Source organism: Mucor mucedo, assembly GCF_025094135.1.
Source record: "Mucor mucedo strain NRRL 3635 chromosome Unknown EV154scaffold_1, whole genome shotgun sequence".
Taxonomy (NCBI): domain Eukaryota; kingdom Fungi; phylum Mucoromycota; class Mucoromycetes; order Mucorales; family Mucoraceae; genus Mucor; species Mucor mucedo.
In genome coordinates this window covers 253,289-274,704 of record NW_026252285.1, presented here as the reverse complement: position 1 = coordinate 274,704, position 21,416 = coordinate 253,289, and the positions used below count along the sequence as shown (strand labels likewise).

Sequence of the window (21,416 nt, the reverse complement as noted above, 5' to 3'; positions counted from 1 at the left end):
TGGTATTTGAGCCACGAGCTTTTTTTACTGCCCGGCATCTATCGGGCATACTTTCTACAAGCTTATGACACACTTCATCCCCCAACAACTTCCATTCCTGATGAAGTGCAACCTCCAATTCATTAAGATTTTGAAGCTGGGCTCTTCTTTTAGCAATCCTTTGTCCCAGGAGGCGCCAAAGGTTCTCAATCGGATTCAAATCGGGACTTTGAGCGGGCCATCGCTCAAAGCCTGCAATCCCAGCCTTCTCTTTCCACCACCTCGTATATCCTCCTGTATGGCATGGGGCACCGTCTTCTTGGAAAATAAAGTCATGACCATATTTCTCTGTCAATTGTTCAAGCCAAGGGAGAAAGTTTTGACTTAAACAATTGACATATTTTTCTTGATCGACAGACCCTTTTAGTGTCACCAAAGGGCCCAAACCGCCTGCCCAAAAACATCCCCATACCATCACTGATCCCTTACCAAATTTAAATGTTGGTAAAACAAATCTATCCATATACCTTTCACCCTTCTTTCTAATAACTCTCACACCACCGTCGTTGTGCCTGAGTGCGAATCGCGACTCATCGGACCAGATTACCTTCTTCCAGTCATCTAATGTCCAATTCATCTTGTCGTCGACCCATTCTCTTCGCGTTTTTTTATGTCTAAGACTCAAAAACGGTTTTTTGGAAGGTCTGCAAGAATAAAAACCGTTTTTGCGAAGTGCATTCCTCAATGTCGTCAGGCTGATTGGATCGGTAGCCTTCGCAAGATTTTGCATATGAACACTTAAAGGTTCAAAGGAGTCCCTTCGAACTAAAAGCGTCAGGTGATGCTCAGCTCTTGCTGTCAGCTTTGCTGGTCTTCCTGGACGAGGTTGGACAGTCGTGATCCCTTCAGTTCGATACTTTTTTATAATCGTAACAACGGTTGTTCTAGGAACGCCCAATTCTTTGCTGATTTGGGTACCTGTCCATTTGGCATGCTCTGCCAAACCGCAAATGACTCCACGATCGAAATCTGAAAGTTCCTTGCTTTTTCTAGAGACTTTGTTAGTAATGTCAGTAAGTGGCATGATAAATTGTGTAATAAAATATGAAAGAATCGTTGAACGAAGAAAGAGTAGGTTTATTTATTTTTTTGGCTCAAAACGGAAGTGTCGAATATTTTATGTGCGGAGTTGTACATGTTAAACACAATTTCAAGTCGCTTAAGGACATCCTAATTTGGTTCAATAAAGCTTACAATAAAAATCTTGGTCTCTAAAAAACATCCCCTTCATCAACGTATACAGATAAACTGACATCACTCGAGTGTATTGAGTTTAGGCAGATGAATACAACCTTAACCACGACTCTTAATGAACACCCGATATCTATGAATAAAGTTGATAATATATTATTGGGTAAGATCTGCTCAATTTACCATAAACAATCAAAAAGTCTGGAGTAATTTCAATGGGCAATGTATTTATGCTGCAACAGCTGTTGTTTTTATTTGGCCAAATCATTGTACTACTGAAACAAATAAAAAACTGCCAGGTGACATTGAGTTGAGATTGTCTACATATTATCTCTTCACCTTCATAGATACAAAGGACTTTTTTCATTTTTTTACTACGTTTCAAGAACCAGTTTATAACAAGATTAGGTTTTCTGAATTGTAAATATGATAGTACAAAGAACAGTAGCGTTTTTCCTAGTTACGCATCAGTCCACCGTACATCCAAATGCAATAGTACAGATGAAAAGAAGATTAAAAATAAGGCTATAAACTTCATTGGGTATATCAGTACCTAGCACGAAAGAACAGTTCATAATAATTTATGATAAGTTACAAGTGACAAGGTGTCATATATATAAAAGTAAGCTGTATTATTCTAAAAATCATTTAAAACATTCAATAAAAAGTTTCAGTGAAACTGACTCTCCTTGTTTTTAGTTCATCGCATTTCGACAGACTTTCAGACCTTTTTGCTTTTAGGCAGTCGTAAGTAAACATTGCTTCTGAAAATACTAACCCTCACTCAGCTATGCACTATTCGAAAAAAAATGTCGGACCTTTTAGTCAAACTTGATCAAGATAAACGATTGGCTGAAACTCAGGACTTTTTTTTTCTAAAATTCCGCCTAAAAAAAAGCATATAAATAAAGCACCTTTTTAATTTATTACACCTTTCAGCATCCTTCGCTGACGATATTCAGAATACCTTTTCATATTGCATATTAATAAACAAATCCCCATTCTTTTTAAAACTTTTTCTTTTATTAAAACTTTATTACATCACCTGCTTCTTTTGCATTTTATCAAGTTTTAATAAGTAAGAAAATTAGTTTGCCTTAGCGTGTTTTTATAGTGGATTTTCTTACGTTTTTATTTTATCTAGGGAAATATATATAATATGGCTTCTAATTTCCCTATTCCATCCGTGGCTGCTGCTGGAACTGCTCCTGCTATGAACACGGGTGCTCATATTCCTGCGCCTGCTGCAAATGCTACTCCGCTCCCAGTCTTTTCTCCACGTTCTCCTTCAGCTCCTCATCGACCTGTTACCGCCTATGATGATAAGGATGTTACCACTGCTGCTTTAGTGTTGCAAGATGGGTCTTGTTACCAAGGAATCTCTTTTGGCTTTGAAAAAAAGAGCATTTCTGGCGAATGTGTTTTCCAAACTGGTTAGTTGTAAAATATTCCGTTTTTCGTGAAACATGTCAAATTAAAGATATAAAATAAAACATATTACAGGTATGGTAGGTTATCCAGAGTCATTAACTGATCCATCTTACCGCGGTCAGATTCTGGTGTTGACTTTTCCCTTAGTGGGAAATTATGGCGTACCTTCTCGTTCTGAAATGGATGATCTTTTGAAAGATGTTCCTAAATACTTTGAATCAAATGAAATCCACGTGGCTGGTTTAATTGTTGGCAATTACGCAAAGGATTTTTCTCATTACTTAGCAACGTCTTCTCTTTCTGTTTGGCTGAAAGAAAATAATATCCCTGCTCTCTACGGCATTGATACGCGTGCAATGACCAAAAAGATTCGAACCAAAGGGGCTCTTTTAGGTAAGATCCTTTTTCCTAAATCCATCTCGGGTGGTACAGTGGATGCGGCTGCTTCTGCACTTGGATTGACTAGACCTTCTGATTTGCAACCTTCCGAGCGTTGGATGGTAAAGTATCAAGATGTGGAATGGGTCGACCCAAACAAGAGAAATCTCGTAGCCGAAGTTTCTATCAAGGAACACAAGATCTATTACCCAGATCCTGCAAAGGCTATTAAGACTCCTTATGGTCGCACCATGCGTATCATTGCCGTCGATATCGGTATGAAATATAATCAAATTCGTTGCTTCGTGCATCGTGGTGTCGAATTAAAAATTGTCCCTTGGGATTATGATTTCACGACTGAGCCTATCGACACCTACGACGGTCTTTTCCTTTCAAACGGTCCTGGTGATCCCACTACCATTGATATTACCATAAAAAACACGCGTAAGTTTCTCAAGGATCTTAAAAAACCAGTTTTTGGTATTTGTTTGGGTCACCAAGTTATGGCCCTTGCATCGGGTGCCAAGACACTCAAGATGAAATACGGTAATCGAGGTCAAAACATCCCTTGTACTAGCTTGCTTTCAGGACGCTGTTACATCACATCTCAAAACCATGGTTATGCTGTCGATGCTGCATCCCTTTCTCAAGATTATAGGGAGCTCTTTGTTAATGCAAATGATGGATCCAATGAAGGTGTTATTCACAAGTCTCTTCCAATTTTTTCTGTTCAGTTCCATCCTGAGTCCACCCCTGGTCCTCGTGATACAGAATTCCTGTTTGACGTTTTCCTTAACAACATCAAAGACTGTCTTGATAAGAAGTCGCTGGTACCTGTCCATATGCCAGGTGGCGATATTGTTGAGAATGAAAATAAGAACCCTCGCGTTCATGTCAATAAGGTCCTGGTACTCGGTTCTGGCGGTCTTTCCATCGGCCAAGCTGGCGAGTTTGATTATTCAGGCTCACAAGCAATCAAGGCTTTAAAGGAGGAAGGTATTTATACAGTGTTGATCAACCCAAATATTGCAACAATTCAAACATCGAAGGGCTTGGCCGACAAGGTATATTTTCTGCCCGTTACACCAGAGTATGTTCGGAAGGTAATTCAGTATGAAAAACCTGACGGTATTTATGTCACTTTTGGTGGTCAAACAGCTCTTAGCGTTGGCATTGCTTTAAAGGATGAATTCGAAGGATTAGGCGTGAAGGTTCTTGGTACTTCCATCGATACTATTATTACTACCGAAGATCGTGACCTATTTAATGATGCTCTTGGTGAGATAAACGAAAAGAGCGCTCCTGCCTCCTCAGCCATCACAGTCGAAGAAGCTGTCGCCGCTGCCAACGTTATCGGTTATCCAGTCATTTGTCGTGCTGCTTACGCTCTTGGTGGTCTCGGCTCAGGATTTGCCGACAATGATCAGGAATTAGTCTCGCTTTGTAACAAGGCATTTGCTACTTCTCCTCAAGTCCTCATCGAAAAATCCATGAAGGGCTGGAAGGAAATTGAGTACGAAGTTGTTCGTGATTGTCGTGATAATTGTATTACTGTGTGTAACATGGAAAATTTTGATCCTCTTGGTATCCATACTGGTGATTCGATAGTCATTGCTCCTTCACAAACTTTATCTGATGAGGATTATAATATGCTCCGTACTACGGCCGTAAATGTCATTCGTCATTTAGGTGTTGTCGGTGAGTGTAATATTCAGTATGCTTTAAACCCCTTTAGCAAAGAGTACTGTATTATCGAAGTCAATGCTCGTCTTTCTCGTTCTTCTGCTCTTGCTTCGAAAGCTACTGGTTATCCTCTTGCTTTTGTTGCTGCTAAGCTTGGTTTGGGGATTCCTTTGAATGAAATTAAGAATAGTGTTACCAAGGTTACATGTGCTTGTTTCGAGCCTTCTCTCGATTATGTCGTTGTCAAAATTCCTCGTTGGGATCTCAAGAAATTTAACAGAGTCAGTACAGCCCTTTCTTCTTCTATGAAATCTGTCGGAGAAGTCATGGCAATTGGACGTACATTTGAAGAGACGATTCAAAAAGCGATTCGAGCTATTGATGGTAATTTCATAGGATTTAGTGAGGTATGTTGAATGTGTTTAAGTTTTGAGATGTTAAAGTTTGTGGAGCTGATTGACTTATAGAACGATTTTGTAACGGACGAAGAAATTGATTTTGAGCTGACGCATCCTTCTGATCAACGTTTATTTGCTATCGCAAACGCCATGACAAGAGGTTATTCAGTCGACAAGATTTGGGAAATGACTAATATAGATAAATGGTTCTTGAACAAGTTGCAACATATTGTGTCTTTAGGAAGCCGACTTGACGGTTTCAACAAGTCAAATGTCCCCGGTAACTTAATCCGTTCCGCCAAACAGCTTGGATTTTCAGATCGTCAAATTGCACAACATTTGAACAGTAATGAATTGGCCGTTCGTAGACTTCGTCAAGAATATGGTGTCACACCATTTGTGAAACAAATTGATACCGTAGCTGCTGAATTCCCTGCATTTACTAATTATCTTTACATGACGTATAATGCTGTTGAACATGACATCGAATTTGAAGATAGAGGTATCATGGTGCTTGGTTCAGGTGTGTATCGAATCGGTTCTTCAGTTGAATTTGATTGGTGTGCCGTCCGTGCAATTCGTACTATTCGTGAGCAAGGCTTGAAGACTGTCATGGTTAACTATAATCCTGAAACCGTATCTACTGATTACGACGAGGCCGATAGACTTTACTTTGAAAACATTAACCTCGAACGTATCTTGGACATTTACGAAATAGAGAAGTCCGCAGGTGTCCTAATGGCAATGGGTGGTCAGACTCCTAATAATATTGCTCTGCCTCTTTATCGTCAAAATGTCAAGGTTCTTGGTACTTCTCCTGAAATGATTGACAATGCTGAGAACCGCTACAAGTTCTCTCGTATGTGTGATAGTATTGGCGTAGACCAACCTCTTTGGAAAGAATTGACTAGTTATGAAGAAGCCGAGATTTTCTGTGAAAATGTCGGATTTCCGGTTCTGGTCAGACCCTCTTATGTTCTTTCGGGTGCTGCCATGAATGTTGTTTTCTCCAAGGACGATCTTGCTGCTTACTTGAGAGAGGCAGCAGCAGTTTCTCGTGATCATCCGGTTGTGATCACAAAGTATATAGAGGAAGCTAAGGAAGTCGACATGGATGCTGTAGCTTTGGATGGTAAACTTATAATGCACGTCATTTCAGAGCATGTTGAAAATGCTGGTGTCCATTCTGGTGATGCTACACTTGTTTTGCCTCCTCAAGATTTGGACCCTGAAACCATTCGTAAAATTGAAGTTGCTACAGCCAAAATTGGTCGCGCTTTGAATATTACAGGTCCTTTCAACATTCAGTTTATTGCCAAGAATAACGAGATCAAGGTGATTGAATGTAACGTACGCGCAGCCCGTTCGTCTCCTTTTGTATCCAAGGTTACTGGTGTGGATTTGATTGAAATGGCTACGCTCGCAATGTTAGGTCTTCCTGTCACACCTTATCCCAAGGTCAATATGCCCAAGGATTATGTTGGTATCAAGGTGCCACAATTCTCTTTCAGTCGCTTGTCAGGTGCTGATCCTATTCTTGGTGTGGAAATGGCTTCCACAGGCGAGGTTGCTTGTTTTGGTAAAGATAAATACCAGGCTTATTTAAAGGCGCTTTTGGCAACTGGTTTAACTTTACCCAAGAAGAACATTTTGTTCTCAATCGGCTCTTACAAGGAGAAGCAAGAGTTGTTGCCATCAGTTCGCAAGTTACATAAACTTGGCTATAATATCTTTGCCACCACTGGTACAGCCGACTTTATTTCAGAACATGATATTCCTGTTAAACATCTGGATACTTTGGATGCTGAAACAGATGATCAAATCAAGGCTGAATATTCTCTTCAACAGCATTTATCAAACAACCTGATTGATCTGTATATCAATTTACCTTCACGTAACAGATTCCGTCGTCCAGCTTCTTACATGTCAAAGGGTTACCGTTCTCGTCGTATGGCTGTTGATTATTCTGTTCCTCTTTTGACCAACGTCAAGTGTGCTAAACTCTTTATTGAAGCCCTTGCTAGAAATAAAGATACGGGTATTTTAAGTATTGATTACAAAACAACTCACACTCAAGCTAGCCTTCCCGGTTTATTCAATATCAATAGCTTCATCGAAAATAGTGAAGAATTTGATGATGTTTCCAAAGCTTCCTTATCTGCCGGTTTTACAACCATCTCAGTATTCGCACAAGACGTTATCAACGATTCATCTTTAGAAAAGTTAAGCGATATCTCGCGCAAGGCTTGTTATAACGACTACCTGTTGAATGTTACGGCCACTTATGAGAATGCATCCGAAGTTGGTAATTACGCTTCGGATGCTGCTGCAGTCTACATCAATACCGATCGCATCGGTTCAGGCAAGGTATCCGTATTCGACTCTGTCTTCTCTTCTTGGCCTGTATCTCAACTGATTATCACCGATGCTAAAGGAACTGATCTTGCGTCTATGTTACTTTTGGCTTCTTTACATAATCGTGTGGTTCATGTTTCCAACGTAATGAGTAAAGGAGACTTGGCTCTAATCAAGATGAGCAAAAAGAAGGGTTTGGCTGTCACCTGTGACGTTGCAATCTATTGTCTTTTCTTCACATCCGAAGAGTTTAATGAAACAAAACTCTTACCTACCAAAAAAGAGCAGCAAGCACTATGGAAAAACCTTGATGTTGTTGATTGCTTTACGGTCGGCACTGTGCCTCGTAAGTTGGCAGCAGAATTAGGTCATCAAGCCGATGCTACAGCTGGTATTCATGAAGCTCTTCCCCTTCTTTTGACTGCCGTTGCTGAAGGTCGTCTTAGTATTAAGGATATCTCAGAACGTCTTTATGATCATCCTAAGGCCATTTTTGGTATTTCTGCTCAGCCTGATACAGCGGTCGAAGTTGTTGTCGACCGTAAGGTTTTATGGCCCAAAAACACAAAGAACTGGTCTCCCCTCGCTGGTCGTACTGTATCGGGCTCCGTAGAACGTGTAGTATTAAACGAAACTATCATGTTTATGGATGGATCTTTTGCAAATGAATCATTACTCGGTCGTGATGTTTCTATTCAAGCCCAAGCTGTAAAATTAAGTAGTGACAGTGAACAAAAAGAAACAAAAGGAACTAAACATCAAAAATCTGAGCACCAAATCGAACAGATTGAACAAACCTCAATTGCTCTTGAAAGCAGTGCTGTCAAAGAAGATCGTGCACCACGTGCATCTGATCCTGTTCGTTTAGCTGGAGCAACAGACCAGCAATTAGTATCTTTACAATTGCCTCGCTATGAGATATCCGCCTCTTTGGCTCGTGTTGTTAGCCGCTCTCCTTTCTATCGTAAGCATATCTTGCGCTCTGCACAGTTTGATCGTGACGATCTTCATCTTTTATTCGGTGTTGCTCATGAAATGCGTAACTTGGTTGAACTCTACGGATCTATTAATATTTTGCAAGGCCGCGTGATGAGTACCATGTTCTTTGAGCCTTCAACTCGTACATCTTGTTCTTTTGAAGCTGCTATGTATCGTCTGGGCGGTCAAGTTGTATCTGTTAGTGCTACTACATCTTCTGTTCAAAAAGGAGAATCTCTTGCAGATACAGTTCGTACCCTAGGTTGTTATTCTGATCTCATTGTCTTGCGTCATCCTCAGCCTGGAAGTGCCCAAATTGCTGCAAAATATAGTAAGGTTCCTGTTATTAATGCTGGTGATGGTATTGGTGAACATCCTACCCAAGCTTTCTTGGATACTTTTACCATCCGTGAGGAACTGGGTACTGTCAATGGCTTGACGATCACAATGGTGGGTGACCTTAAGAATGGTCGTACTGTTCATTCGTTGGTCAAAATTTTGGCTTACTATCAAGTCACAATCAATTATGTTTGTCCAGAATCACTGGCCATGCCAAAGGATGTCATGGAGGCTGTTAAAGCTGCGGGTATTCAACAAAATGTTTATGCTACGTTGGACGAAGTAATTGGTAGTACTGATGTTCTTTATATGACTCGTATCCAAAAGGAGCGTTTTGACACTGTGGCCGAATATAACCGTGTGAAGGATGCCTACATCTTGAACAACGATGTTTTGAGTAGAGCCAAGTCCCAAATGATTGTCATGCATCCTCTTCCTCGCGTCAATGAAATCGAACCAGAGGTAGATTTTGATCAGAGAGCTGCTTATTTCCGTCAAATGAGATATGGTCTTTTTGTTCGAATGGCCTTGCTGGCACTTGTTATGGGAACACTACGTGGTTAAACTAGCATTCTTAAATACCCATATTAAAAGCAAAATAAAAATAAAGTATAACAGTAATTAAGAAACCAGACTTCATTTTTATTTTTGTAGCTAGCTTTCTTCAGTTAAACATGGTGCCTCTTCCACCGCTTTACTTTCTACCTTGGTATCTTAAACATTACTTTTCGAGTCATTACAACAATAAATTTTGTACAAATGCTTGTGATAGCGATACTTGGTGGTATATTTATATTTGCAACCAGCACACCGAAAATCTGGATTATCGAAATCAGGCTTTACCTCCGCATGTATTGCCCTATCAATGTCCAGAGCAGACATGAAATGCAAACGTTTCAAATGGTTGAAGTAACTCTCTTTATTCAGAGCCTGAAACCCACACGGGCGGCAGTACCAATCTGTAATGTTAATCTCAGGTTTATCGTCAGGATCAGGGGTTCCATCAAATTTCTTTAAATAGGCTATTATTTCATGGGTTTTTCGTAAATGTTCAAGAAATCTATAATAGTAAGCAAATGTCATGTTACAGGAACGGCAATAACGATTAGGATCAAACGGGCTTGGTGTTATGTTTGAATTTTTGCTGTGCAATTCCTTTTTGTGTTTTCTAAGCTTTTCCCGGTTTTCAAAGACTTGACTACACGTAAAACAGTTCAATCTCAGGTTTAATGCATCTGGTAATGTTTTTTCCGGCTTCTTTATTCGTTTTAACTTATGATTTTGCTCCAAATGAATGTTACGAAGAATTTTTTGAGTGAATTTTTTTCCACAAAAATAGCATCGATACGTTCGTGGTTTTTCGAAATCAAATTTGTTTAGCGTGGTAACAGGGGCTTCCAAATCACAGGTTGGTGATTGATTATCGCGACTGTTGATAAATAAAGGCTCTTTGGGTATAAAATCCACGTTAGTATGACCACGTAAACTTCAACAGTCTTTAATAAGAGCACCTTGCTTAACTTCATTTTTATTACACAGTAAAAATTGTATGGTTCTCAGTGCTTCTTTTTTTATCTTTATAACTGTTTCGTCACTTGTTGTCTCAGGTACTGTCACTGCCGACAGCCCTTTTTCGCACTCTTCCTCTTTCACTATCACGTTGCTCCAAGCATCACGTAATGTTCTGGTAAAACCTATTACTTTTTGGCCCAAAACAGCCTCATTCGACATTGTGCACCTTTGTAAAAAAGTATAAGAGAAAAAGAAAGAAAGAAACAACGGTGGTTACACTTATTGGCGTAATTAGAGCAACCGGATCATGTTATGATTGGATCCAGTCTACAGCATTTGTCATACAGATTTCCTGGTAAACACGCATCACAGCAATAATACCAGCAAAATTATAATCATAATAATATTAACTAAAAAAAGAGTTTGTTTTATATAATGATCAAAATAATTTAATTTAGATTTCATTTTGAATTTTACAGTAGTTAAATAAGAACATAAATCAATGGCCTGCCCATTTTCGGACGATTATAATTATAAACAGCCACGATGTTGTAAGTACCACCTTGCGACTTAAAAATGGGTAAGAGCCGTCTCTCTATTAAAACATGTAGCAGTTTACTACAAAAAGACATCGTCCAAGTGCCCTTTTATTATACAAGTCTTTTTCATTTTCTTTAGCCATGCAGGAATGGAATATGTTGACCTTCGAGGCCATTGTGGAAAACGGCCAAAAATATTTTGCGAGGGCCTCCAATACGTTCGTTGGACATGTAGTAGCATAGAAAGCGTTTAAACGCGAACATAGTTTACAAGAAGACCTTAACATGAGTTTACATGCTCTTAATAAAGTGAATTTTATTGGAAAGAGATAGAGCTGTGTAACGTTTGAGGGACTAGTATCGCGCGCGAGACAGTGGCATTGCGCAGCAAACGCGCGAATCACATGAAATAATTTTTGCATGAAGCAAAAAAGTCCCCGTCACGAAAGGGTCTTGTGATTACCCAAAAATTTTTTTTGAGGGGGTGGGGGAAAAGGTATAAAAAGGGCAGGATTTTTCCTCATTTTTTTTCTTTTCTTTTTCTTTAAAATAAAATCATATTGCCTTGGTTTACCGGGCTTTGGTTTTTTACCGTTAACGCGGTTTTTTAATATTAATGAAAATGAAAAAAAACCTAAAAAGAAAATTATTTTTTGGATTGATTATAAAAAATAGTTTTTCCAGCAATTCTATTGGCTGAATTTTGCTTCCATCTAAATGCATGAAGCGGGTTTCAAATGCTCTTGGGAAGTGTGAATGGTCTTCCATTCATTAAATTAACAATAAGAGTGTGCAAGTGAAAGAGTTATAGAATACCTACTTCTCAAATAAACGCAACTTTGTTTAAAAAAAATCATATTTATGACTCTACAAGACATCGACAACCATTATTGAATTTGTAGTTTTCAGTTTATTAATGCGTATGGAATAGATCCCTGAGTTACGACATAAATTGACTCTTTTTGTTTTTTTTTGACAGCCATGCACTTGAAAAAAAAAAAAAAAAAAAAAACTTAAAAGGCAAGTGTCACGACCCTAATTTTTAAAATCTTTAAAGTATTAGTGAAAAAAACAATAGCATCCACATCCCCAAAGTCAAACATCTTTATTCTTTCCAATACGACATCGAAATTTCTTTAATGACAAAAAAAAAAATTCATCAAAAGATCTATCATAATATCAGCTTTGCCATACTGTCCCCAGATGTCAACACAATTTGCGATAGCTCTACTGATATACCTGTCAAAGTGACAGTAGAGTTCATTTAAGGCTGATAAGAATAAGTGTCATTTAGTAAAAATATGGTCCTGTGAACTCGTAAAGATAATCATAAATGCACATGACATATGGCGCCTAGTTATAGAGTGTTTATATGTATAGGCAATATAATAGTCATCTAAGACACTATAGGTACATGGTCGGCCTTTCTCAATAATAAAATGAGTGTACTTGTACTCTCACAAAGCATTGACTAAAAAAGCCAATATTTAGCCCAGTGAGGATCTATAGGTAATATTTCATCAATTTGAATTGAATACATGTCCAATGCAATCCACAATCAAACGAGATCCAATATCAGATTTCTCCACAGCAGTTGAATTGGGTTATGTAGAATTGGCAGCCTTAAGTTGTTCTCATGCCTTTGTGTAACGAGGATACTGTTGACCGTTTCGGAACCGTAGAGAATGATGGTCACACAGATTTTTCTCATCGGCTTTTGCACAAGGTAAGGCTTTCACGTAATACAAAAATGGTAGGAGAATTATTCATGCAATTTTTTAGGAAGTTACTTTATTTCGTGAATCATTGGAAGGAGTGTAAAAGTATGAGGATCTTAGGGCAAAAAGAAAAAATTTGGAAGCTGATTGAGATAAGAGTCAAAGAGTAGGACAACCTGTTACAAGAGCTATGATGATGAACAGTTTGTCATTCCGCTAAATCAATGATTGATCTTCAGAGTGGCTCTATATCTCCGCTTACCGGAATTGAAGTAGCCACGGTAACGAGTACGATAAACAGTCTATTTGATTTGTTCATATGTTAAATCACTGTCCTGGATCTGATGCTCTCATACATTATTTCCGGAAATTATTGGTGCAAACGTAAAAATCATTTTGGTGCAAACAAACTTTATAATACAATTTATACATGATTTTTTGTAGTGCACCAATTTTTTTTTTTTTTGCACCAGTAATTTCCGGAAATAGTGTAAATTTTGTTAAATCAAACAGATGAAGGAAGTTGGTATCACAACTTTAAAAGCATATGTGTGAAAAGCTCGGTGAGCGGTGAAGAGGGTTTTAAAGTACCGAATGAATTTTGGGGGAAAGAATTTTCAAATGATTTATAAGGAGCTGAAAAAAAACATTATATTTAAAAGATGGGGATTTTTTTGTAGCATAAATATTTATGTGAAACTGTCTGTGCATATGGGGGGCAATAGCCTTAAATTTACACAAACAAAATACCAGCTAAACTCTGTTATTCTAAAAGCGGGTCTTCATTTTCCTTTGGGAGCACGAAAAGCAAGAACATCCAATCTCAGTAGGTTTGTTTAAAAATTTTTTTTTGAGACATAAAGTATTTTTGTTTTTCTTTTTGACAGACCTCAATTTCCCTTGTTTTACTTTGTTCTTTTCACTCATTAAAGATGCCTCATAATATTGAAGCACCCGAGTATCATTTGAGCAGTGCAGGTGTTACAAGAAGAGCATCTGTAGCTCCAACAATAACCAGTAACACATTCAGCAGTAAAGAAGAAGAAAAAGAAGCACGCTTTCCTGAAACTCATGATTCTGCATCAGAACATACAATTGCAGAAAATACACCTAAAGCACCCAATCTCTTTGTTGTATTCAGTGGTCTTCAAATTGCCTTATTTTTAGCTGCTCTTGATGGGTAAGCTAGTCCTGTTTATAACACATAAAAAATCTTGATCTGACACGGTCTTATTAGAACTATTGTCGCAACAGCGTTACCTCGTATCGGATCTGAATTCAATCAAATGACCATTGTCTCTTGGGTTGCTACGGCCTATATCTTGACATTTGATGCGTTTCGTAAGTTAAGATAATGGAAATAAAAACAGATCTCTGACTATTTCTTTAGAGCCACTTTTTTCCAAATTCTCAGATATTTTTGGAAGAAAACTTATTCTCATGGTCGGTATCGTTATTTTCCTGTTTGGCTCTTTGCTTTGCGGTGTAGCCACGGTAAGCGAAAGCAGTAATAGATTGTAGCAAATTTGTATTAACTCGCTCTCGCAGTCAATGATCATGTTAATTATTTTTAGAGCAGTAGCAGGTATCGGAGCCGCCGCTATTTTCTCAATGGTACAAAAAAAAAAAAAAAAAAAAAAAAAAAGGTTTACTAAACCCTCATCGTATTTAGGTGTTTATCATCATCTCTGATTTAGTCCCAATTGAAAAAAGAGGAAGCTATCAAGGGTAAGTCCTTTTAAGAAAATAGTTTCAAAGTTTCATATTCTTAATCATATTTTTTTTAGCGTTGTAAACTCTGTGTTTGCCTTGTCCAGTGTTTGTGGACCCTTAATTGGAGTAAGAACAAATTTTATTGGCGGGAGTGGTGTTACATTTTATTAAGCTATTTTTGGCTCTTTTAGGGAAGTTTTACCGATTACGTAACATGGCGCTGGAATTTTTATATCAAGTAAGTATAAAATCAAATATCTTGACAAGATAATTAAACTATTCCATTTTTATGAAAAAAGCCTGCCTATCGGTGCGGTTGCTATGGTACTTTTGTTTTTCTATTTGAGATTACCTTCACCAACAGGTGGATTGAAGGAAAAGATAAAACGTATTGATTTCATGGGTACAATCATTGTTCTTGCATTTGCCACACTCTTTTTGGTAGCTATGAATTTCGGCGGTCAAGCTTACCCTTGGAAATCAGCTGCTGTTATCGTACCTTTGGTATTGACGGTTCTTTTGATTGCTCTTTTGGTCTATGTCGAAACCAAGGTAGCGGAACCTTTAATGCCTCCCCGCTTGTTTAAGAATCGCTCTGTTGCTGCTGTCTTGGCTACCAACTGGTTCTTTGGTATGACTTTTTTCAGTATGGTTTATTATCTTCCTATTTATTTCCAAGTTATTCGCGGAGATTCTGCCATGTGGTCTGGTATTCGTTTAATTCCAATGGAAATGATGATTGCAGTGTTTTCTACCTTTTCAGGTATTTTTATTTCCAAGAAGGGTATCTTCAAACCTTTACCCCCCATTGGTATGGGACTCTTAACAATTTGTGTGGGATTACTCTCATTATTTGGCAAGGATACTCCTCATTCCAAGGTGTACGGATACACTGTTATTGGAGGCATGGGTATGGGCTGTATGTTCTCATCAGCCATCATTGCACTTCAGGCTTCTGCCGAGCCAAGAGATATTGCAGTTGTTACTGGTCTTGGTAATTTCACACGTATTCTCGGTGGTGCATTGGGTGTAGCCATCTCTTCTGCCATTTTGAATTCTTCTTTGGCAAAAGATTTACCTTTACATGTACCTGCCGATATTGTTCAAAAGGTGCTGGCCTCTTCCGAATTTGTTCGACATGGATGTCCTCCAGAATATTTTGAAATCGTGCTTACTAGCTATCTCGATGCACTTCAAATGATTTGGTATGTTATGGCAGCCATGTGTGGAGTTGGGTTCTTTTGTTCGTTATTGTTGAAAGGCACTAATGTGTCTGATCAACCCACAGATGTTACTGCAGACTCTGAAGCTGACATTAACGAGGGTGCTGTTGCTGTCAATATTGGATCAGACATCAATAAGCAAGTCTAACTTTTCATCGTATATTCATCATATATTATTATACATTCATCTCCCTTTTTACATCTTATATAATTTCCCTTCTCGTCATTGCCCCATAATATTAGACTCGCTTTTTTTTTTTTTTTTTTTTTTTTTTTTAATATATCATCCATTCAAAATAGACTACACATTCAAAAACCATTATTCGACATCTTAACTTGAAAGCGGATAGCGATACTACTACAATACTACTAATGTCCTAATCAGTGTATAAGCATATAGATATGTATGTATAATTTTTTTTTTTTTAAAAAAAAAGGTTAAAAAAGAAAGCATCCTTTTGTATATTTTATAAAATGTATTGTTTTAGTTTTGTTTAGTCTTTCACATTCGTTGTATATAAGGGGGCTCTTCTTCTTCTCAATCAGAATCAAAACGAGTTTAAAATCTAGGTGGGGGACCACCACGACCTCTGAATCCACCACGGCCACCTCTTCCTCTTGCTATTAAAGATGATAGTAACGTGAGTATTTTTTTTTCGCCCAATCCGCATTTTCAATTATTTACCTTGTTGAGCACGGGCGACAGTAGCTCTTCCTCTGCCCAAACCAATGCCTCTACCCTTGAGTCCACCAGGACCAGCTCCCTTGAACATGGGGGCATTCTTTAACATATCGGGTACAATGAAGAATCGGACGTGAGATCCACGAATATAAACTTGATCCAATTGTGAAACTCTTCCATCACGTGCAGTAACTGTAATATCTCTTAATTGAATGTTCATGTTATCTTCGGCTATAAAATATACGCGATTAGTTAAAATTCATCTAAGTTTTCTTTTTAGCATAGATATCAAGCGGCAAAATAAAAAAGTTATCCTGACATCAATAGTTTTCACAGGTTTTACCTTCTAATAATTTTCCACGGTAAAGTTGTCCTGTCTTTAATTCTAAAGAAATAATGTGACCTTGTGCTTCATGAAGAAGTTTAATAGGAACGCCAATAGTCATGATGTAGATTATAAAATTAGCAAAAAATAGTTGAAAGAGATGTCTGGCTAAAAAAAAAATATTGCCCCACTGAGAAAAAAAGTGTGACTGGGCTGACGTACCTGGTGTGGTGTGAAGGGAATCCCCGCCATTGAACCTCGTTTCATTGGCAGCCTATCTTCTCATGCTGGATCATACAAGTGCTGCAAGGAGCTTATTATTGTTCATGTAATTCATACAATTTCTTACAGAGATATAAGCCCCTGATAGAATGAGTATATTAATTGTTTAAAGGCACATATTCTTCTTGCATGTAAAATGGATCTAATAACACTCACTGAAATTCAGATATGCTATAAATGGATCTCAAACTGTAAATAGATATTAATATGAACCACATAATATCCTGTGTCAATAAAACAGTTGCTAGATCGAATTAAAGTTTGTTAAAATACAGCCTTGGCCAATGTGTCAATTTATGCTGAAGCAGGGCTTTAGTGGGTAACATTTATCAACGATTCTTTAAGAAAAATCATCAATGAGATTCATGCGCTATTTGTAATTCTTGAGCAGTGTACAAATTAATGTACCTAAGTGTATTCCTAGGTAACTTCCGACACATAGTAGTAGCGTTTTCTGAATTAAAAGGTTAATTCTGACAGCTATTATTAAAATCATTATGAGAAGGGCTGCATTTTTTATCCTGCGAAAAATAATTACGCGCCTTATTTCTGCCTGTTTGCAAAGTTGCTGAAGATGAAAATGTGTAACATAAGAATTCCTCAATTCAGACTAAAACACTTCATTCAGTAATCAAACATCCTGCTTAAATTCATAAATACATATCCTACCTTCTCTTATTTGGAATAGATTAACAGCCCAGTACCTCTCAATTCATTAAAGCGAAAGATGGGATATATTCTCCAAGCCACATTGTAAAAGGGGCATAAAAAAGGCGTGACTTGCAAATTATATTAAATGGTTAGGGAAACTGTAAAAAAAAAATATAGATCGTTTTCAAACCAACCTTGATTCAATTAAATAACAAAAAAATGAGTAAACTTTTAAAGTACGAGGGGTTTAATTACCTTAGACAAAGACTTATTCTCGCCACTTTGAGTGGTAAACCTGTTCGTATCGAAAAGATTAGATCTGATGACGAAAATCCCGGTTTGAAAGGTGAGTTTTGTCTTGTTATTCTGACAGGCCGATCCGAGAAAGCAATGCTAATCCAAAGTGGTAACTTAGATTTTGAAATGAAATTTCTCAACTTGTTGGAAAAGGTTACAAATGGTTCTGTTATCGAAATCAGTTATACAGGTAAACGCAACAATGTTCTTCCTTAATAGGAAAACGAGACTAAGGACTTGATTTAGGTACTTCTATCCTTTACAGACCAGGAGCCATTGAAGGTGGACGTATTCAACACGATTGTGGCACTGATAGAAGTATCAGTTATTTTTTGGAACCCATGATTGCACTCGCACCTTTTTCAAAGAAACCCTTTGTTTTAATATTGGAGGGTATCACCACTGATCATATCGATCCTTCAGTAAGTTTTTATGGATTTTGAAGAAGGGGAAGAGGATATTGATGTATTATTTTCTAGGTGGATATCATTCGTACAGTGTTATTACCTCAGTTAAAGCGATTTGGTGTTGATCAAAATTTAGAGCTCAAGGTAAAACGATTAAAAAAGAAATGGAAGAGATATCAGCAATGTCTAATAATAGAGAGTAGATCACAAAGAGAGGTGCACCACCATTGGGTGGCGGTGAAGTTATGTTTACTTGTGTGCCTGTCCGTCAATTAAAGCCTATCCAATTCACTGAAGAAGGTCGTATTAAACGTGTCCGTGGTATTGCTTATTGTACTCGTGTGTCACCCCAAACAGCTAATCGTTTAGTCGAATCTGCTCGTTCATTATTGAACAGATACATTCCCGATATTTATATCTACACTGATGTCTATAAGGGTGCTGAAAGTGGTAAATCACCCGGTTTTGCATTATCGTTAGTCGCAGAATCCACCACAGATGTTTTATTATCTGCAGAAAAGGCTGCTGAGCCTGGACAAACACCCGAGGATGTTGGTATCATTGCATCTAAAATGTTACTTAATGAAATTCGTAAGGGTGGATGTGTCGATACTACAAGTCAATGGTTAAATTTATTATTAATGATTTTGGCCCCTGAGGATGTTGGTAAAATTAGAGTTGGTGAGCTTTCTGCATTCACGTAAGTTGCTGATATAGAAAGCCATAGACTTTTCTTGCTAAACAATACCATTTTTATAGTATCCAATATTTGCGTGATCTGAAATCATTTTTTGGTGTATCATTCAAGATCCAACCTGATAATTCTAATGATACCATCGTCATGACATGTATGGGTATCGGTTATGTTAATCAAAACAAAAAGACAACTTAAAAATAACATTTGTACAAAATAAAATATATATAATTTTCCGAGACGACACGACTTATTAGAGCGCATAAATAGCAAGGAACAGGTGGAGACCTTCAACCTGTCGTGAGCAATCCAGTCAAACTTACTGTCATACATTTTCGACTTTAATTTGTGTGCTGAGTGATACACTTTCCTGATCTAGTATTGATTAGTTGTAGGTATCGTTTCATTGTTATTAAATCCTCTCCAAATAAAAAATAGAATATATGTGTATGGCATTATATAGATAATTTAATAAAGTAAGGGATATTGTAAAAGCCAAATAATAAGAAAACCAACCACAAAAAGCCTTTTGTAAGGAGGGTATATGATATGTACAAAGATATAACTATAAGAAGATTTAAAAATGAGGTACATTAAATGCTCTCATTGTCATGTTTACAATAGCAAAAGTGCCTTCACCGAGCACAAATCCACTGGCTACCACCACAATAAACACTTTGCCGACAACTCGATAAGGTTCCAACCAGCTGTGATCTCCTTTGGTTTCACAGTACTTGTTCCAGAAATGCGACACGAAGCCACCAATGACTCGAGCAAGTGTAAAAGCAGGTGGGTTGTACATTCCAATAGCAAATGCAATACCTTGAGGGATAAACTTGGTCCACGAATGTTTAGGGTATAACTCCTTGATCAACACAAATACGGCAAACAAAATGGCAAATGCAAATACAAATTCTGTGACATGCGATGGCAATTCGTGGCCATTGACAAGTCTCGACATATCGAGCCAAACTTGTGCAGTAGGTACGGGAAATTCAGGTCCAGGAATATTGTACACACTTCGGTATAATAAGTAGGCACCTGTGGCAATAAAGACACTGGCAAACGATCCAATCATTTGGCCATAAAATTGAGCTTTGGGAGAAGCACGTAATAAATGCCCGGTCTTCAGGTCCTGCATTAAATCGCCAGCTTGTTGTGCTCCCGCTTCAGCAATCCCACCAGCTATCAAATTGCCCAGGATTGATCCAGGCAAGATACCAGCGAAAAGAACTTGACTGATCTTGGATATACCTGTGACAGGGTTTAAATCAGTCTCACCTAAGGCACGTACACCTAAAATACTTAAAAACATGGCCACCACAACTGCTAAAAGTGTCATACCCGCAGGTAAGACATCAGGTCCAAACACAGTACGAATTAGAGCAATACATGCAATAGTAGAAAGCAAGAGTCCAATGATGGTCACACGTTTGGAAACCTGTTGATTAATGGGAGCATCAACTTCTTCCTCCTCTGTCTCTATATATTCATCTCCATTGTCGCCCGTATTTAACAAGGGTGTATAATCTACCAATTTGTTGCGGTGATAACCAAATTTAATAAGCGTCCTGATAAGCACAACGATAAGGGAAACAATAGATTCAGCAATCATCACGCCCAAAGAGATCCACAAAATCCAACCTTTAGATCCAGTCTTCCAATCCCCAATAGGACCTGGAGCCCATCCAGCATAAAATGCGACAGGCGACAAAACACCCCAACCTACAACACATCCCAACAACATAGATAATGTGGTTGGTAGTCCCATGATAATTCCCTGACCAATGTAACTAAAACTTGGTGTGAAATACCATTCCCAAGCCTTAAAATCGATCAAGTTGAACGTCATCCAGTTAAAAATCGGTAAAGCTGTCAGCACGGGAACAAAATAGCATGTCACGGTGTATACAGAAGATGCCACAAAAGAAACTAATAGTCCACGTAATTTGAGTTTCCAGTTGTTCTCAAAATGCTCCTCGCTTACTGCACTGTAATTCGTAGGTGAGCTACTCATCAAAGGCTGTTGCTCATTTCCTCGACGTCTGCGAAGCACAGTTTTTTTTAAGGTGGGATCTGGTCTTTGGTGGAGCAAGCTGATCATTTGTGCCGTGGCTGTGCCGGAGGGAAATTTAAGTTTTTCTCGAATAATTGTTTGTTTTCGTAGTGGGATTGCAAAAAATACACCGAAAAATGCAACACCCAAAGACCATAAAATCAATTGTCGTCCGTTTAATACCAAAGCACCTCCTTCATTATCGTCTGTCGTCATCAATTCCATTGCAGGTATCACACCAACAAAACCTATAAGAGATCATCAATGAAAAAGAGTTCTTCTCGTCCCTCCAAACACACACTATATATATATTTACCGGCTGCTAATGGCATAGTGGCTGTAGCTACTGCAGTTGTTTGTAATACCACATTTTCGATAGGTCCAAACTTGTGTCTGAGCATTGGTTGAAACGGTTTAAAAATCGCAAACCCCAACAAGGAGGATTGAAGTGACATCATGGAGATCCAGCCTGTCTGGAGACCAAAATACATGTTTGAGAAGCACATTAATGTACCTATCAGTAAC

At 38.1% G+C, this 21,416-nt stretch overlaps 6 protein-coding genes across 6 annotated transcripts; 3 read left to right on the top strand and 3 right to left on the bottom strand.

Moving 5' to 3' along the window:
- Window positions 1-2,160: 2,160 nt before the first annotated feature.
- Window positions 2,161-9,431, top strand: EV154DRAFT_1960 (uncharacterized protein). Its single transcript, XM_051594312.1, has 4 exons — window positions 2,161-2,308; window positions 2,375-2,663; window positions 2,734-5,129; window positions 5,190-9,431. The coding sequence occupies exons 2-4, from the start codon at window positions 2,390-2,392 to the stop codon at window positions 9,354-9,356; spliced, it is 6,837 nt and encodes a 2,278-aa protein (XP_051463645.1). The 5' UTR covers window positions 2,161-2,308; window positions 2,375-2,389; the 3' UTR covers window positions 9,357-9,431.
- Window positions 9,411-10,939, bottom strand: EV154DRAFT_489394 (uncharacterized protein). Its single transcript, XM_051599290.1, has 2 exons — window positions 10,304-10,939; window positions 9,411-10,240 (listed from the first exon to the last, which is right to left on the bottom strand). Exons 1-2 carry the CDS (start codon window positions 10,521-10,523, stop codon window positions 9,507-9,509), a joined length of 954 nt encoding a protein of 317 aa, XP_051463644.1. The 5' UTR covers window positions 10,524-10,939; the 3' UTR covers window positions 9,411-9,506.
- A 2,554-nt stretch (window positions 10,940-13,493) lies between these two features.
- On the top strand, window positions 13,494-15,744 carry EV154DRAFT_454623 (major facilitator superfamily domain-containing protein; the record flags this gene model as incomplete). Its single annotated transcript, XM_051597313.1, has 8 exons — window positions 13,494-13,741; window positions 13,799-13,902; window positions 13,952-14,055; window positions 14,110-14,175; window positions 14,234-14,289; window positions 14,349-14,400; window positions 14,466-14,512; window positions 14,574-15,744. The coding sequence occupies 8 exons, from the start codon at window positions 13,494-13,496 to the stop codon at window positions 15,643-15,645; spliced, it is 1,749 nt and encodes a 582-aa protein (XP_051463643.1). The 3' UTR covers window positions 15,646-15,744.
- Window positions 15,745-15,911: 167 nt separating this feature from the next.
- On the bottom strand, window positions 15,912-16,667 carry EV154DRAFT_454618 (uncharacterized protein). The gene is made up of 3 exons (XM_051597312.1): window positions 16,523-16,667; window positions 16,183-16,410; window positions 15,912-16,118 (listed from the first exon to the last, which is right to left on the bottom strand). The coding sequence occupies exons 1-3, from the start codon at window positions 16,623-16,625 to the stop codon at window positions 16,057-16,059; spliced, it is 393 nt and encodes a 130-aa protein (XP_051463642.1). The 5' UTR covers window positions 16,626-16,667; the 3' UTR covers window positions 15,912-16,056.
- Window positions 16,668-17,624: 957 nt separating this feature from the next.
- EV154DRAFT_454615 (RNA 3'-terminal phosphate cyclase) lies at window positions 17,625-19,075 on the top strand. Its single transcript, XM_051597311.1, has 6 exons — window positions 17,625-17,783; window positions 17,853-17,924; window positions 17,981-18,156; window positions 18,214-18,285; window positions 18,345-18,841; window positions 18,901-19,075. The coding sequence occupies exons 1-6, from the start codon at window positions 17,657-17,659 to the stop codon at window positions 19,031-19,033; spliced, it is 1,077 nt and encodes a 358-aa protein (XP_051463641.1). The 5' UTR covers window positions 17,625-17,656; the 3' UTR covers window positions 19,034-19,075.
- A 337-nt stretch (window positions 19,076-19,412) lies between these two features.
- EV154DRAFT_535259 (OPT oligopeptide transporter protein-domain-containing protein) lies at window positions 19,413-21,382 on the bottom strand (the record flags this gene model as incomplete). The annotated part of the gene is made up of 2 exons (XM_051604060.1): window positions 19,413-21,139; window positions 21,208-21,382. 2 exons carry the CDS (start codon window positions 21,380-21,382, stop codon window positions 19,413-19,415), a joined length of 1,902 nt encoding a protein of 633 aa, XP_051463640.1.
- Between the last annotated feature and the right edge of the window lie 34 nt (window positions 21,383-21,416).